Source organism: Podarcis filfolensis (genome assembly GCF_964270895.1).
Source record: "Podarcis filfolensis genome assembly, chromosome: 2".
Classification (NCBI taxonomy): domain Eukaryota; kingdom Metazoa; phylum Chordata; class Lepidosauria; order Squamata; family Lacertidae; genus Podarcis; species Podarcis filfolensis.
The window spans coordinates 82,100,316-82,118,965 of NC_139605.1; the positions used below are offsets into that span (position 1 = coordinate 82,100,316).

The 18,650-nt window shown below is 42.0% G+C and overlaps 1 protein-coding gene across 2 annotated transcripts in view; it reads left to right on the top strand.

The window, feature by feature from the left end:
• The first annotated feature begins 1,011 nt into the window (after positions 1-1,011).
• Positions 1,012-18,650, top strand: part of STXBP2 (syntaxin binding protein 2) — a 38,890-nt gene continuing 21,251 nt past the window's right edge. Inside the window, exons 1-2 of one of the 2 annotated variants that reach the window (XM_083600002.1) lie at positions 1,298-1,382; positions 3,817-3,957. Coding sequence is in view for 1 of the 2 variants with exons in the window: in XM_083600001.1 (XP_083456127.1) it covers positions 1,346-1,382 (37 nt within the window). In the remaining variant the exon portion in view is untranslated. Of the gene's footprint in view, positions 1,383-3,816; positions 3,958-18,650 lie in introns of both variants that reach the window. The other variant, XM_083600001.1, reaches the window with a different exon arrangement.

An 18,650-nucleotide genomic window follows, 5' to 3' on the forward strand; every position in this document is an offset into this window, starting at 1 on the left:
CTGCTGCTGCTACAAAGAGCAGGAGATCCCTCTTGAGGCCTTGCACTGTCATGAACTGGGAGCAGCTGCAGAAAACGACTCAAGGGCTCAGAAGTTTAAGCAGAAAATGCAGGTGGGAAGCTTAATAATAATAATAATAATTTTATTATTTATACCCCGCCCATCTGGCTGGGCTTCCCCAGCCACTCTGGGCGGCTCCCAGCAGAACACTAAAAACAGAATAAAACTTCAAACATTAAAAACTTCCCCAAACAGGGCTGCCTTCAGATGTCTGAAGCTTGTTTCCTGTGGGTTTTTAAAAGTCCTATCCCCCCCCCCATTTACCTCTTTATCTAGGAAAAAGATATTCAAAAGATTCTTATGGAGTCACAAGTTATTCAAGTCACAATCTCAGTATATATATTTTCTCTGCCTCCTTCCTCTCCCTCCTCCTATTTTCCCCAACTACTGAGTCCTCCCCAGGACAATTTTATTAAACACAGACATATACTTAGTAGAAAACAGTCCTTATTGCACTATATTCCGGCCAGGGGCTGCCACCTTCAGTTTTTCAAAATATGCTTTTTACTTCTCTCAGCCTCAAGGTTCCACCAAACCTTGCTGATACATCCCTCTTGTTTCTCTGTAGTTTCCTTTTGGTCCCAATCCTGTCAGCTGTGTTTACTTTTATTGGGCCAATAATGTCAAAATAAAACGTGCCTTTGCTTCATTTCAGGACCTGTGAAACCACCAGATGCACTGATTCTTTTTCCTCACGCTTTTCCTGACCCATATCAAGAGGGGCAGATCATCAGATTTGTATTGATTTAGAAGGGGCAGCTCCCCCTCCGTTCTGCTTGGCTATGCCCATGACGGGGCTTACCCGGACCCCCAATATTTTATTCGTAGTATTGACACCCCTGGACACGTGTCCGCCGCGAGCTGGGAGATGCACCGCGCCCTGCCACGCGTCCTGCCTGGCGCCGCCCCGCAGGCCGCTGCGCGAAGTGCATCTGTCTGTGGAGCCATCCTGTTCCGGCATCGGGTTTGTAGCCCGATCCCGTGCACGGAGTTGGGCGGCACTTCACCTGCAAGGGGCCGGCCATCCTGTCAGAGCAGGAAGACAAAGAGAATCAGCCTTACCCCCCAGGACAGGGCTGGCCGTCTGAACCAGCCTGCGTGGTGCGCAGGTGCGCTCGGGCAGCCCCTCCGCGCGGAAGCGGAGCACCCCGCCCTGCACGCCCGAGGTGCGCCTCCCGCAGGCCGGCTCACAAAAGGGGCGAGTCCCGAGGTCGGCTCCGCCCGCCTGCAGACGCGGAAGTGTTGGCCTCTGGGACAGCAGGAGCCGAAGTGGGACGCGGGAGTCATGGCGCCGGCGGGACTGAAGGCGATAGTGGGCGAGAGTGAGTGGGGACAGGCAGCGGGAGGAGGGCGCTCGCCCGACAGGGGGCACGACACGCGTGCCCCACACCCTGTGTGTATCCAGATATATTTGCGTGCGCGCGCGTGTGAGAGTGCGCGCAGTTCTTGGCTTTCGCGGGGTGGGTGGGGAGGATGAAAGGGTGTCGTTTCCTCCCTGTCACACAGCCTTTCGCGGAGAGCGACTCTGCCCCGTCAAGATGGGGGACGCTGCTGGCCCCCCTCTTTCCCTCACCCCCCCCCCCCCAATATTTCATATTGTGTCTTCGGGGGAGGGTCCCCCACACGAGATCTCTGCGCTTTTTGGCGTAGTCACAGGTGCCTCGGTGATGGCAGCACCCCCTGGCGAGGGCAGGCCACCGACTCTCTTCTCCTAGAACGTGAGAATTGGACTTTAAAACTCCGGTTGGTGTTTCCTAGGCAGTGCCGTCTGAAGCATTCGTATTCTTCCCCTGTGTAACATCAGTACGCTAAAGCATGAGACTCATTAATCTCAGGGGGTCAAGGATTCGAGGCCCACGTTGGCCAAAAAGATTCCTGCGTTGCAGGGGGTTTGACTAGATGACCCTGGGAGATCCCTCTCAACTCTGATTCTATCCATTTATTCTGAATTAAGTGATCATGTCTTGCTAATGTAATCTTCTGTGGTCACTGAACCCTCCTCTCTAAGAGATTCCTCCTTATCTTTTAAAGAGTTTCAGCACTAAACTGTTCTTAGGATGCACCCCCACCTCCGCCACCCTTAGTACACAAGACACATTATGTCTTATCATTTAAAAGCATTTCTTTCTGTCTGGTTTTTAGTGCCTGTTCGGAATATGTAATCGTGCTCCATCTTGATGATGATGATCTTTTAAATATCTGAAAACTGCCAAAATGTGTCCTCTCTGCTCAGTTTATCTTTTTTCCTGTACTAAATATACTTGGGGTTTTTTGCCCTGGTATCCTTTGTTTTGCTTTCTCTTCACAGTTGTTTGCTAAATCTTTCACAATTTGGCAGCATCCTTCCCTGAATTGTAGCAACTTCAGAGTGGCACAGTTTACTCGCAGTCTGCTTGAAGTTATCAGTTTACTCTGTTTCCATTGAGATGCTTGATGGTATAACAGAAACTGGGACAGGTTGTAAGAACAACAACGTCATAGATCGGACCCAAAGTTTCTGTCAACAGTAGGGATTGGCCAGGGTGCTTGTTACTCCTCATTTGTATGATAATTCCTTACAATTAAAAGTAGTTTGAACAGTCAAGGGTGGTTTTACTCCTAGGTGACAGTCCTACTATGCACAATTAACCTTGAGCTTATTCCTGAGTAAACATCTAAGGGTGGGCTATAAGTTTCTTGCTTTCTTGTTTGGCAGCAGGTTAAGACCAGATTTAATCAAGGCAGGTGATACAGAACCAGTTAGCTTGTAATGCTAATTTTATGTAAATGTGCTGAAATAAGGTAAAGTACAGTGGTACCTCAGGTTACATACGCTTCAGGTTACATACGCTTCAGATTACAGACTCCGCTAACCCAGAAATAGTGCTTCAGGTTAAGAACTTTGCTTCAGGTTGAGAACAGAAATCGTGCCCCGGCGGCGTGGCAGCAGCAGGAGGCCCCATTAGCTAAAGTGGTGCTTCAGCTTAAGAACAGTTTCAGGTTAAGAACGGACCTCCGGAACGAATTAAGTACTTAACCTGAGGTACCACTGTAAACTATTGCCTCTATTAGTCAACTGTTGTGTGAGAGAAGATGAAAGATTGCTCTAATAACTCTTGTACTTTCTTTTGATGCTTGTTACACAAAGTGGCTGCATTTTATGGATGTTACCTCTGGATACTAATCCCTACCTGCTTGCAGTGGCAAGGGGCAAAGGTGTGGAGAGGGCTGGAAAAGAGATAGTGTGGATCAGTTCCTGCATTGTTCAGTGAGACTTCTGAGATCTTAACATTCTGCACTTCTGATGGCTTGTATTGTTGTTTTTAAAGGAGTGTATGCAGGTGTTTGAAACACTTGTTTATAAGCTCTGAAAACACAGGTGGTTCAGTGGTAGGCATGAGGGGAGTGATAGCAAATTATTTGAATTCTGGACCCATCCCATCCCATTCTGCCTACTGGGGTGGACAGGAAACAGGATCAAACCAAATAAATCCAAAGATAATGGTGTGGAGCTAAAATATTACTATTTTATTTTTTCCAGTAATTTATATACTGCTTCTTAAGCATTGTCCAGTGAGGTTTTCTTAGTGGGGCACAGCAAGAGAGAGAATCAGGTAGACTTCCATTATAGTGCTGCAAGCAACTAAATGCATAAAACTAATGACTTTATGCAAGAAAGCTTGTGCCTGCGAGCACCCCAAGATGGTGTTTAATTAAAGCATTGTATTAGTAATTGGCTAATCTTGAAACTGTTGCACACTCTGCTAATACTTACAGGTGCTTTGACTGTCATCACTGGGTTGTTCCATGCATGATGCAGCAAATGAGTGTTGCTTCATAGAAATGTGACAGGTAAAAGATAATCTGTAGGATGTTACTACTGCTTTAGAATCCCTGCCCTTCAAATTCTAGTTACAGGTAGGTAGCCGTGTTGGTCTGCCCTAGTCGAAACAGACAAACAAGCAAACAAAATTCCTTCCAGTAGCACCTTAGAGACCAACGACGTTATTGGTGTGAGCTTTCGTGTGCATGCACACGTCTTCAAATTCTGACAGCTTCCCCTGCTACCTGTATGTAGCAACTAGGCCACTGAATTCCCAATGGATGAATGAAGACTGACTGAATTAAAACCCTCCCTTAAGGAAACATCAGGTGATTTCCTAACTCACCTACAAGTAGTAGTATGAAGCAATCTTAATTAGAAGTGTGTCTTACAAAATCCTATTGTTAGTGATAGTGCCATGAAAGATACATAACTGTTGTTGCTATTAACAACTAGGGACCTGAGATTAAGAAAGAGAATTTTGCTGGAAGCCACAAAATGAGCCCTTAGGAGAGGTGGGGCTTTAACTGAACCTTCCCAGAGCAAATTCCAGTGCTTCAAGTGCAATGTGAGCAAGGCATGTATTTAGGCTTGTTTTCATTCCTACTGGATATGTGAACAGACCTAATACATGCATTCTGCAGAGAGAGAAGATGATGGAGGTGGTTTATGAGCATTATGAGACTCTGACCTTTTCTTCCTGTTTGAATTTACTGACAAAGGTTTCATTCTGACACTTATTAAATCTACTAAAGTCTAGCAACTATGATAAATACCAGAATCACAGTGCTCTGCACACTTGACATAAAAAACTGCTGAGAGCCAAACCTTGTGGATTTGCATACTGTATAGCCTTCATTCTTCATGGCTTATGTACAGTGATAACTACTGGAAGAAAACGAACATTTCAAATTATTAAGGCTTTCAATCAGTTGAAGAACTTTTGTTTGTATAATAGACATGACTTTTAAAATTACTTAATGTCACATGTTTAGAAATGCACATCTTCCCTTTGCACTTTTTTGCTGTAGAAAGTGATGTGCATTTAATAAAACATACTTGTTGTTTGAAGTGTGAATTGGCTCTGAGAAAAGGGGAAGCCTTTACTGCTAAGAACAGTCATTATCTAGACCGCTTACACTTGCCGTTAAAGATAATAATTTTGTAAGTCTTGCTTCTTCCTTTGCTGAAATGTCAAGCCAATCACTGAGAATTTGCAGGTGGGCTCTTATTTTGAGACACCAGTTCCATTTGCAAAAGAATAGCAGGTATGTGATATGGAGTCCTCAGAATAGTTCTCATCCACTTGCTTCTGGTGAGAGTTTGGTGCAATAACCACTAAATCAAGTTTCAATCTTTCTCAAAGGATTTGAGGATAGCTTTTAGTCTCCAGTATCTAAAGAACGAGAACTGTTGTTCTTCTACTCCATACAACACAGTATAAGTAGCTGAGTAGGGACAGAATGTGGAGCTTACTGTCTGCTGAGTTCAACAGCATAACCGTGTGCCATTGTTTAACTCTGTTAGTTTGATCAGCTCTTCTGTAGATTTTGATTTATTTTTTTAAGTTTGCAGTATTACAAATTCCAAAAGAGTGGCTGATTCTAGAACTTCTCCATTAAACATAGACTTAACATCTGGAAGAGGAATGAGATCACACCTAATAAGCTGGTATTAGCTCAGTTGGTAGAGCATGAGACTCTTAATCCCAGGGTTGTGGGTTCAAGCCCCACCTTGGGCAAAAAATTCCTGCATTGCAGGCGGTTGGACTAAATGACCCATGTGGTCTCTTCCAACTTCACAATTACCTGATATATGATTCTACTGTGAAGGTCTGAAAAGACATTCTGTGCATCTAGAGCAGTGATTCCAAAACTTTTTTGGGCCACTGCCTCCTTGGTTCCATAAACTGATTCCCAGTGAGTGCCCCCTACCCTACCATATTAAAAGCATTATTCAGAATAGCAGTTTGTACAACACACTAAGGAAGATAATAACACAATAAAATTCAAAAAGTAACAATTAATTGCCTATTTATTAAAAATCCAGTTTAAGCTATTTAGTTTAATTCAGCAGAATTCATGAATTTGCTTTTCAAAGTCTGATAGTCATTTAACAATGTCTTAAGAGTACCACATATAGTAACTACTTCACTGTTCAGTAACTCATCAGTGCAATGGATGGGCTTGATGAAGTGATACCAGTTTCCAAATGTGTGGTTTAAAGTCACTTAACAGGAGTCTGTGCTTAGTAATCTGGAGTTGATTCCTTTGCTTGGTGACAAGTTGTATGGCCACACTAAAACCATGTTCCACCAAATATAATGTTGCAAATGCAACAGTGAGTTTCTTAACTACTGTTCATAGTGCAGAATCCTTCAGTAACGAAAACTCTGTACAATTTCTTAAACTTTGACTTCAGCTTAGAGTCATTTCGTAGCTTGGTTAGTTCTTCCTCCATTACCCCAACTTCCATTTCCCCCAGAAAATGGATTTATCACCCAATCTGGAATTACCACCAAAAGAACATCCCCAAATCACTCAAACATATATGCAGTATATCCAGGCAGTAAAATAACCTTGCAGATCATCATTTCTTATCCCACCTTTCTCTTCTACCTCAGACATATATGGAAATTGGTGTCACTCGAGACAGCCTATATTGTGCTTGAATAGAGTTAACAAGAAATATTGACTCCGCATTTGTATCTGTTTCTCTTGCCTTGCAAATAACAACTCTTGAGCCAAACTTTCATCTTTTATAAAGCGCACATAAGCGAGAAGCAAATATTCATTGCCTGGCGGAATTGACTCATCCAGGAATAATGTGAATTCTGTTGTCCTCAGTAAGCTGCACAATGTCTCTTCAACATTCTCAGCCATTTCATCTATGCGTCTTTGCACTGAATTGTTGCTGTGAAGAATAATCTTAATTATATGGTGTGGTGACTTATGCAAAACAGTACTCGGAACCTCACTAATTGCTGGTAGGAGGAGTTCTTCACCAGCAGTATTTGGCTTTCCAGACTTAGCAATCAACAATGAAACAATCAACAATACATTGTGAGGAAGGTGTTTTTTTAAATAATAATATTTATTAACATTTCAAGAAATTACAAACATAAGAAAGAAAATAATAAAACAAAAAATTACAAAAAACTGAAAAATAAAAAATTAAAAACAAATCAATTTTTCCATAACTTATCTTTCATTTACTTGTTTCCTTGACTTCCTCACACCTCCCTTTTTTTGTATTCTAGTTCAATTAGTTAATTCAGCAAATCCTTTCCATCTTTGTTTTTATCTTAATCATTTATCTTAATATGTTGTGACTTTACATTCTCACCTATTAACAAACATATTTACATACTCCTTTATAACATTACTGCTAAAACCACATAACTTCATTCCAGCATCCTTCTAACATTCCTTAATTTTGCAATGTTTCTGTAGGTAGTCTTTAAAACTTCTTCCAACCTTCTTCTACCGATTCTTCTCCCTGGTCTCGGATTCTGCCAGTCATTTCCGCCAATTCCATGTAGTCCATTACCTTCATCTGCCATTCTTCCTTGGTGGGTAAATCTTGTGTCTTCCAATACTTTGCGATGAGTATTCTTGCTGCTGCTGTAGCGTACATAAAGAAAGTTCTGTCCTTCTTTAGCACCAATTGCCCAACCATGCCCAGGAGAAAGGCCTCTGGTTTCTTCAAAAAGGTATATTTAAATACCTTCTTCATTTCATTATAGATCATCTCCCAGAAAGCCTTAATCCTTGGGCACGTCCACCAAAGGTGAAAGAATGTACCATCAATCTCTTTACATTTCCACATTGTGAGGAAGGTGTTTTGCCCCTCAGGGAGTGGTGCCCACACACTTTGGGAACCATCAGTCCAAAATGTGCTCTTCATGTGACTGGAAACCCTGGGGCAATCCATTTCAGTTTGTTTAATCTGCTGCAGCCTTCTAGAAATTAACCAGATTGTCACGGTATGAGGTTCTTATAGGTAGAAGCAGTCCACTGTCTCCAGATTTATGGACAGTGTTAGAATCTCAGCTATATAAGCTAATCACCAAATGGCACCTTAAACCTAGGTTGTGGTCGCCAAACCAGAATGTCTAGGTGCCTTTTTTCCAATGAGATTTTAAAAATTATTTTATTCATATTATTTCTGTACCACTTTATATTTTAAAGGGGAAAAAATCTCAAAGTGGTTTAAAACATCAAATAAAACAATCCAGAATACAACAAATTCAAGCTTCAAGGGAAATTCTTCAGATCCTTCTCTAAGTGACATTATGCTTTCCCCATATTTATTTACCTTCTTACTTTATATAGCTGCCCCATTGCAGAAGTACTCAAGGAAGCCAGTGTGGTGTAGTGGTTCAAGTGTCAGGCTAGAACCTGAGAGATCAGAGTTCAAAGTCCCGCTCAGTCATGAAGCTCACCAGGTGACATGGGGCCAGTCACAGCCTCTTAACCTATCTCACAGGGTCATTGCAAGGATTAACTGAGGAGGCGAGTGAACCATGTTTTCCTTGGGGGGAAAGGTGGGATATAAATGCAATAAATAAGCTCTTCTGCTAACCTGCTTAGGAAAGCTGGAGAGGCCAGCCAGTTGGAGATGTCAGTCACCAGCCTGGCATCCAGAAATCTCTACATGGTCACAATTGGACCTGCATCAGTCGCAAAACATGTCTAGTGCCTGGCTAATTTCTGACACTGTTCATGAAATGAGGCGGTAGTCTTGAGTTGGAAGTACAGTGGTACCTTGGGTTACATACGCTTCAGGTTACACACTCCGCTAATCCAGAAATAGTGCTTCAGGTAAATAACTTTTCTGCAGGATAAGAACAGAAATCGGGTTCCGGCGGCGCAACAGCGGCAAAAAGCCCCATTAGCTAAAGTGGTGCTTCAGGTTAAGAACAGTTTCAGGTTAAGAACGGACCTCCGGAACGAATTAAGTACTTAACCCGAGGTACCACTGTACAGTGATGTACACAGGCCTCTTCTTCAATCCTCAATCTGTATGTTGACTCCATCCATAGTAAACCAGTTCATGTTGTTGACTCCAACCATAGTAAACCTGTTCATATTAAAGCCTCTGTGGAATTTTTGTGCCCTTCTCATTGTGTTGCAGTCTACCTGAAAGGGACATTAAGGTCATCTGTGTGTGTTTTCTCCCCTTTGCTTGCCCAGAGCAACTCCACTCTAGCTTAACTCTGCATGAGTGTTCTGTTCAAATCCTTCAGAAACAGGACAGTATAGAGGCAGCTCCAAGAAGAATTGAGCAGCAAAAATAGATCAGGTCCTGGTGACCACAGCAGGAAAGGGTCTGATTCACTTAAGAGGCTCTTATTTTAATTTGTGATGCAGTCATTTAATAGATTCAAATAGGTCACCTAATGTACTAATGGCTTCAGCCCTATTTCTAGCCATTTCCCGCTGTGATTCTCAGAAATGTGGTTTGTTTTGTTCCCACTTCACCATTTTATTTATCTGTCCTCTTTTAAAGAAAATTGGTTAAAATAGTGTGTGTGTGTGTGTGTGTGTGTGTGTGTGTGTATGGGAATGGGCTGCTGCTCATCTCTGCTCCTGCTCAATCTGATTCCTACTCAACCCCCATGTTTCCGCTACTCCCAGGTAGCTAGGACTAGTAGTGGGCATAAAGTCATGCCTGCAGTCTCCCTGGAGTTGCATGCATCTCACTGTAACAAGCCACTGTATTATGTGCATGCTGAACACTATCGCTGGCACCTGCAGGCAGTTCTTGTCTACAGGCAACCATCTAAGTTATTTTTTTTTAAAAAAGATTTGAAAATAGTAACTGCTGAAGGAGCACTAGCTAAAAAGCAGTATTAGTGTTGGTGGGACTTGTCTGAATAGCGAATGAGAACCTGTGAACTTCCCAACTTCCACCAATGGTCACAAATTATGGCAGTTACAGTCCAGCAAAATCCAGTTCCCCATCTCTGAGGTAGAAAAACAAATAGCAGTAGCAGTAGCTATTAAGAATTAACAATAAAATGATTATAAGCATAGCTTACATTATATGCAAATGCAGGCATGGACAGTTTATATATTTAGACTAATGAAGAAGGGTCTTTCTTCATTCAGCTGGTAACATTCAAAGTCCAGACTGCTAGAAAGCGCTTGAGATTGATTGCTTCTTGATAAAGAGTGCATTTTATAGTTATGCATTGTAAATGATGATCACTGGGCCTCATGGAGCAGGCTGCCATCATGCTTTTTTTAAAATGTGAAGGAGGACTTCCAGTCCTCTGTATGGTGCAATGCAGTCAAACTGGGATCCCCATTAAATGATCGAAGATAGTACCAAGGAAGGTTGGAGGTCTCTAAACAGAAGTCATGGAATGAATTACTTGTGAAGGTAGACTGGGGGAAGTAATCCTCATCTCTTAGCTGGGAGCTGAAGCCTTGAATGGCTTCCTTGTTACTTTGGGACTGTTGCTGGAACTGAAACCAGGCATCTAAAATTCCAGAGGAACAAAATAAGCAGTACCAAAGAAGAGAGAGAAATGAGGCTGGGGGAGAAAAATATCCCTCAAGAGGTGCAAGGAGAACAGTTTGTTACATTTCAGATATGAAACTCTTGTTCAAGGGCAACGTATTTATATATTACACACTGGTGCTTATGAACACACTTAAATGCTCTTCTAGCATGTAGATTCTTTAACCCCACAGACTAGGGTCAAAACTTTTGTTCCATCATTAATGTCTGAATGTGTCTGGGATGAATATTGCAAGGCTGGCGAAGGGTGGCTGCAGTCTAGAGCTTATAATTTTGGGGTACTTAAAAGTAATAGAACGGTAATCAGGACTGAGTATAGCCTGTTCCTTTATCAGTTGTTCCAAGAAATGCTGAAGCTTGGATAAATCATAAAAATTAAGCCAGTTTTTTCCTCCCCCCACAAAAAAATGGTGTGCGTATGTGTAATTTGTTCTTTTGCATGCATAATTTAGCACCTCGTCCTTTCTGTAAGAAACATAGTGTGCCAAACTTATTGCTATTCCTCCCTAGAATATCAGTTAAGAGGTGGCAACTGTCCCAAGGCCACCCTGTACATTATAAGTGGGCATTATAGGCCTGGAACTCCCCAGACCAAAATCAGTTTTCTTCTTGCCACCATTCATTGGCTCTCCGGTGCTAGATCTGGGAAGAGGTGCAGGAAGAACAGAAGACAAGGAAAGCTGCTCCACTGGCTGCTGTAATCGCTTATCTCTCCTTGGGCTTCTCAGATTTTTAACATGCATGCATTCTTTCAAGCCTACTTTCCCAGAACTCCAAACTGGTTTTGTTTTTGTTATTCTAGCAGTTCTGCTGAATTGTACAGTGCAATGCTGAAGGCTACAATGCAGCAGGAGCCACATTAACAAATGCCTTGTACACCTTTTAGTTGGCAACACACATTGTTGACAGCCTGCTAGTTTTCTGAATCCTCTCTCATGGAGTGTGAAAGCCACCATCATGTGTAAATTTACTGAGAAGGCATCATTTCATCAGGCTTTCCGTTTCTCCTGCCACAAATGGAAAGTCTTCTGAACACTACTAAGAAATGAAAGAACTTTCTTTGGGTTTCTGTTGCTGCCCTACATTGGTGCCTGTGTAGAGGCTTGCTTGCTTGATAATTTATTTTTCATTTGAACTTTTTAGTCACTTGTTACACTCTAGGCAGGGGGATTATGGGTTCAGAATCTTATTACTCTCTCAGTGAAATGTGCATGTAAATAAGCACTTATTTTGGAAAAGTAACAGGTGCCTGTTTTAGTTGAGTCAAGAATGGAAAATTCTAGTTGAGCTGCTGAGTATCTGTACTGGGGGGTGGGGGGGGTCTGTTCTGCTGAGTTCCTGTGCTCAGTGTGGAAGCCAGGCCTGATTCCCCCTTGCCCACCTCAAAACTAGTTAAGTACATAACTGGTTAAGTACAAAATGGCCTCTTTTTCTAACTGGAAAAGTGTGAAGATTTAAATGCGGTTGGCTTCTTTCAGTGGTAATTGGCAAGAGAACTGTTTCAGCAAGATGGTCGCAAGTGGGTAACTGGGAACGCTTTTTTGAGGAGAACCCTTCTTAAGGACAAAAGGAAATGAGACTGAGAAATATGAGAGCTTATTAAGTGCTGGATTAACTTGCCAGCAGAGCGACAAATAATTACTCTAGTTTTCACAAGTCTTACAGGAGAGCTCCATGGGAGCAGGCCTGTCTCAGGCAGAGCTAGGAGAAAAGGTGCTTTCATGATTATCAGAAGGAAGACAAGCACCAATTTAAGCCTCTCTCCTGGAAAAATCTTTGCGGTAGATGTTTCCCATTTGATCTATTTTTATATTCCCCTTGGAGTGCACAATACAGTTCTTGAGTCATATTGATTAAGTTATTACACATTTTATCTGGATTTTTGCTTTTTTGCTGTGTTGATGTTTAAATATAGGTTTGTGACCCGCCCACCCCTTTTAAACTTTTTTTGGGGGGGGGGTCCTTATGTTTATAAATGCCAAAGAGTCACAATGTGAATATGTATACAAATTGGACTTGTCCAAAAATAGAAATAAAAGCAGGAAGTGTGATATTCTGACTAAATCCAGTGACTTCACCATGAAGGCATAGTTAGGCCATTTTGCATAGTGCCTGTACTTGATTCTGATATTGCAGAATAAATCTGAAGCTTAGTTTGCGCACCAAGTAGGCATGTGAAATGATTTTATACTGATTCACTCCCCTCAGGGCCGGCAGCTCGCCAGACTTGCTGCCCATGTAGCCTGGTAATTATTACCTAACGGTGGGCAGGCTAGGAGGAGGTGGAGAGAGAAATTTTTGTACTTGTAAAACAGCTTCAAGGCCACAGACAACCAGTGACTTGAGGCTGGATGCATTAGCAGCAACAAACTGGGCTTTATATGTCAAGGCTAAACCATGAATTTTAGAAGTGATCTTCCCTCACCAGTTTTCCTAGTAGAGCAACCTGCTCGCTCTCCCAACTGGTGGTGAATGAAGGTTTCTTGGACTGAGATGCTTGACTGGCCTCTTTATAGTATCAGTTACTAGATGTTTATAGCAAGAGCTGTTACTGCGTGTCAAGGCTGGCACTGTTGTAAGAGGGGGTTTTTTTCCTGACATGAGGAAAGCAAGTGTTTGTAAGATGCAGCAGGCAGGCCAGACTGGCCTGTTCCTCTGTGATGATTCACTGTGAGACAAAATTTATTTTACTGGTCTCATACACCTTGAAGAGAAGAGAATTGGTGAGGAAGTTTTCTTAGATTTCTGTCTGGGGTAGTTTCTCTGTTTTTCTTAATTGGGAATGTTTATGTATGCACCTTGGATATCCTGATACAGTGTTCAAGGTTTACCAGGGTGTTGCCCTGTGTCTGCAAATGTTTGTTATCTTGGGTTAAGGACTGTACTGAGTGTTTGTACTTGCAAGCTGATTTGTGGGGTCAACTTGCTCCTTTGTTGCTTGGCAACAAATGCTCTCTCTTGCTTTATATGCTTTTTGTAGTTTTTGATTATATCAGCTACTAAAAGGCTCAGAGAAAGAGCATTCTTTCCCAAAGACATGTTTAACAGATCAGTCCCCAACCTTTCTTGAAAACATCCAAGGAAAGAGAATATGCTACATAAGTGGCTGCATTTTGAATTTTCACTATAGTATCAATTTGCTCCCCTTTAGCTGAAAAAGGGCTTCTTTCATATGCTCCGTGATGTTATTTACACTGCAAGACTGTGGACAGTCTCCCCATGTCACATTCTGGAAATTCTATTCAATTGTGATTTAAAAGTAGAAGTTGGAGAAATGAGGCCTTCAGACTTTCTGAAATTTTGCCCCATTCCCATAATTGAAGCTAGATGTGATACACAAAGTCTTTCATTTCCTCCACTACCCACAGTTGTCATCCCTGTCCTCTAGTTGGGATGCAAATAGCTGTGCTATATTAATAGTTTCAGATCTTTGGCACCAAATATTGTGGACATCTGCAATTACAAGGTGTTTCCTGGTAGATTATGCAGGGTTAGTGGGTGATCCTCTGGCAGTGCTCTCTGCCAAAGCTGTTACTGCATTATGAACTTCTGCATCATCAGTCCACCATGCGTGTGCAATGACGCTGGTGTGATGGCACTGGGGCCTCTCATGTGCCAGGCAATCCTTACAGCACAATCCTATGCATGTGCGCTTGGAACTGTTCAGTTGAGTTCAGTGGGGCTCACTCCCAGATACCGTATTTTTCGCTCCATAAGATGTATCTGACCATAAGACGCACCTAGTTTTTAGAGGAGGAAAACATGAAAAAAAAATATTCTGAATTGAATGTGGTACTAAACTATTTAAAGCAGCAAAGCGGGCTGCTCCTGTCCGCTTTGCTGCTTTAAAGTGAGCCACGGATGAGGGAAAGAAGGGGAGCTGCTTTGCTGCTTTAAAGTGAGCCGCGGAGGAGGGACGGACAGAAGCCATGGTTCCCCTTCCTTCCCTCCTCTGTGGCTCACTTTAAAGCAGCAAAGCGGACAGGAGCCGCTTACACGTTCCTCCTCCATGCAGCATTCGCTTCATAAGATGCACAGACATTTCCCCTTACTTTTTAGGAGGAAAAAGTGCGTCTTATGGAGCGAAAAATACGGTAAGTGTGCGCAGTTTGTAGCCTAAGCCCCTTTTCGTATCTCTGTCTTATGCTAGCACTTTCTCAGACTGGGAGTAGACCCAGGCTGCCTCTTGCCTTTTATTTCAGTCTACATACAGGTGCTTCTTGTTTCCCAGACATGGATAATAATAATAATAATAATAATAATAATAATAATAATAATAATAATAATAATAATTTATTATTTATACCCCGCCCATCTGGCTGGGCTTCCCCAGCCACTCTGGGCGGCTTCAAAAAAAAATATTAAAATACTGTAATACATCATGCTTTTCAAAGATGCTATGTGAATTTTGCATTTTCAAAAGTTTGATTGGTCTTCGTGGCTAAAAGTCATAAAAGAAACAAATGTGTTTCATTTAGAGGAACTTGGTTGCTGTGTGGATTCAAGGCTTCTTTTCTACTGCGGTGGAAGGTTGGAAGACTGCTCAAACCTTCTTTCCCTGAGAAGGCCACTTTCTGTCACCACATTTCAAGGTCGGGTCTCTATGGAGAGGGATCTCTTTGTTCACACTTTTTCTTTACTTCTGAATGTCAGTCCATGATTATGTCAGTGACACCTGCTGAGCTGATTTTGAATTGCTTGCACTCCCCATCTCCAGTTTGGGCATGAAGACAGTTAGTTGACTTCCATAGCTACCTTTACTGTTATTTAACATTTTGGATCAGGACAAGAATATGTCATATGGAATAGAACAGATTTGCAACAATATCCACTAGTGGAGAGTAGAAATTGCCTCTGGAAGGCTAGGTAAATCAATTTTCATATTACACATGCACACATCCCATAGGGCCATGTGTCTCTCTTGTCTCCCTTCTAACATCCAGCCAGGGGTGGGGAATGTCTGGCTCTTCAGCTGTTATTGGACTCCAGCTCCTGTCACCCCTGACCATTTCCCACACTGGCTGGGACTGATGGAAATTGAGATCCAATAGTATCTGGAAGGCCACAATTTTCAACAGTCTGCCTGTAAAAGTCAGTGTGGTTCTTAGTTTCTGACTTGGTTCTGTTTGACGAATACACTCTGATTTGTTAGATTCCCATTGGCTTAACAACTGGCTTCTGGTGTCTGCTTCCTAGAACTTTGTTTTTTTTTTAAAGATATTTATTAAAGTTTTGCAAAAAGAAAAAAGTTACAGAGTAAAAAAAAAGAAAAAGAAAGAGTACAAAAAGTACAAAAATACATGAAAAAAGGGGAAAAATGCAAAATACAGAAAAAATAAATAGAAGATAATTAAAAACAAATCAATCTTTTCATATCTTAGATTTCATTTACTTATTTCCCCGACCTCCTCACACCTCCCTTTTTTGTATTCCCGTTCACATGTTTAATTCAGCAAATCCTTACCCTCTTTATTTTTATCTTAATTCTATATCTCAACATATTATAACTATATTTTCATCCATTATCAATCCATTTTTACATATTCTTATTAACCTTATTGCTAAGGCCGCTTCATTTCAATCCGACATCATTTTAACATTCATTAATTTTACAATGTTTCTGCAAATAGTCTTTAAATTTCTTCCAATCTTCTTCCACCGACTCTTCTCCCTGGTCTCGGATTCTGCCAGTCATTTCCGCCAGTTCCATATAGTCTATCACTTTCATCTGCCATTCTTCCAGGGTGGGTAAATCTTGTGTCTTCCTTTGTTCCATGACATTGTTGCCTGTTGAGATACTGTGCCACCTGAAAAAGCATTTGTTTTTCAACAAACAAGGAGCAGATACTTATTTTGGGATGATTTTGGAACTTTCAGGCTAGTTATAAACATACTTACCAGAGAGTAAGTTCCAATGGGTGGTATACAGTGTTAGTCCTACTTGGAACATACCCAGTTAAATGACTGGACATGGCTAACTTAGATCCTTGAATTTCAGTAGGTCTCTCCTGAGTAGAACTTAGTTTCTTCCAAATTCTATTGGTTGTATCCAACTTCCTTCTGAGTAAGCATGTTTAGGATTGCATTGTGTATCCAATAACTGACTGAGCAGATAAAAATGTAGCTCTACACTTCTAGTCCAGCAATAATCACTTTCAGATGATTATAAGTCACTCTGGAGACATTCCGTTCCAGTATAACAATTCTGGTTTTGCAATATCTGAAAATGTCCTTGGAGAAAGCAACTGTGCGTCTCAGCTTCCCTGATTAGCTATGTGGACGGTGTTCGTGCCATTATTGCTATGTTGCTGTGTTATGTTCTGTGAAAACTGTTTGTGGTAGCAAGTTAGCTAGTGCCTTTGGTGGGGATGGCATTATTTATTACATATTTTTTCCATTATGGAACTCAAAAGCTGTGCACATGAGGTTCTGAAGAGGTCTCCCATCCAGCCACTGACCAGTCCCAGACCTGCTTAGCTTCAGCAAGGTGGCTGCATCAGGTGCCCTCAGACCATGCCTTGGGACATGTCTAGAGCAGGTGATATCTAAAACTGATCGTACAGGAATGGGAGCATTTTCAGTATGCCTTTCATACTCCAAAAGGTCCAGTTTGACTAGTTCTCTGTTCTGTTCTGCTTATCATGTTGCCTGATGCAATAAGCACTGCAATGCTAGCTGCCAGGTGTGGGTATGATAGCAACCTTCCCTTCTTTCTCATAAAGCAGGTGTGGAATGGAAACTGCCAGATAGCAGAGCTGAGCTAATTGAGATTGGAGTTGAGGCTAAACTTGGTTAACAGAAGAATAGAGAAGCTCTTTAATTATAGCAGCATGATTGACACAAACAGTTTTCCATTGCCCCACGTTGTTCAAACAAGGACTTAACTGTGGCTTAGAAAAAAGCTACAAATTGCATGTAGCTGTCTCTGTGACTGCTTTTCTTAATGCATCTTTGAGATGAGCCCATAGTTGGAGGTTAGGGATGAGAATTGGTCATTTTTCAACTCCAAGCCCCCTCCTACATCTGTTCCCTCTCTCCTCTTCCCAGCCATAAGGTTGCAAGTATGTGTTTACCCGTGTTTTGAACCCTGAGGAAAGGAAACAGATGAGGAGTGAATTTCAGAGGGGGAAGTGGCCAGTGGGGAAAGGGTTAAGCACCCCACCCACTGCTTCCTCGTTTGGAATGCCTCCCTCCCTGCTTTACCAGAAACACTTTGTGTGCAATGGGCAGTTTGTCTCTTGCATAGAAGATAGTTTAAAAGAGGATTGCTCATGGGAATTTCTCTGACATGTACAAATAGTATGACAAGGGCTTGCTATGATTTTGGTTGTAACTTGCATTGTCTGTTCAAGAATAGTAAGAGACATATGTGACGTAGTTAAAAATAAAGGGCAAGAGCGGATTAGTTTTGGGGAGTCACCTTTGCTTTTCCATCCTGCATCTGATCCATGCTACCTTTACAGTACAGTCCTGAAGTCGAGAGGGCCAATCTGTTGCCAGAAAGTCCCATGTTGAGGGCACTTCTTAATATATAGGATGCCCGGGGTTGGGTGTCATGGACCTCATTTTGCAAAGGGAGAGTGCCATGTTTTGGGGTTCACGTTTGGAGCGGGGGCATACTTTGCAGACCATGGGAGAAGACAGCAGAATCTGAAGCAGGTCCTGTGAGCTCATAGCGTCAAAAAGCCCAGAAGAGTTTTAGCTTCTTGTCAGGGAAGAAGCATCAGTCATGAAACAAAATGGAATTGTTTTTTTACCTGCCTGAAACACACTTAAAGGATTGTATTTCTCAGCAGACATTCTAATCAGTAGCAAATACCAAAGTAGTTGATTAAATGACAATTCCTGTGGCGTATTATTAGATGCACAATATAGATGAGATGAATAAACAGTAGATAATTGTATCCAAAGTCAAATTACCTAGCCACAAGGTCGACATAGGAAGTTGATCCTAATATGCATTTGCTTGTGTTAAATTTCGGCACTCCCCACACACCCCCTCCATTACCAGATGCTCCCCACCCCCAACGGTTCACTGGCCTAGTCTTCTCACCCAATGCTGATAGGAATTGTCCAAAGTGATTTGCTTTTTTACACTGTCTCTCTAGTCTAGCCTCTTGGCTGCCCTGAGCCTCTTGTCTTCATAACACCAAGATTGTGATTCACAAGCACATAGTCCACTGACATGGAGCATGAAACAGACCACCCACAGTTTATCCAAATAATGAAATCTCTCCAGCTGTGTATGCCTTCTGTGCTG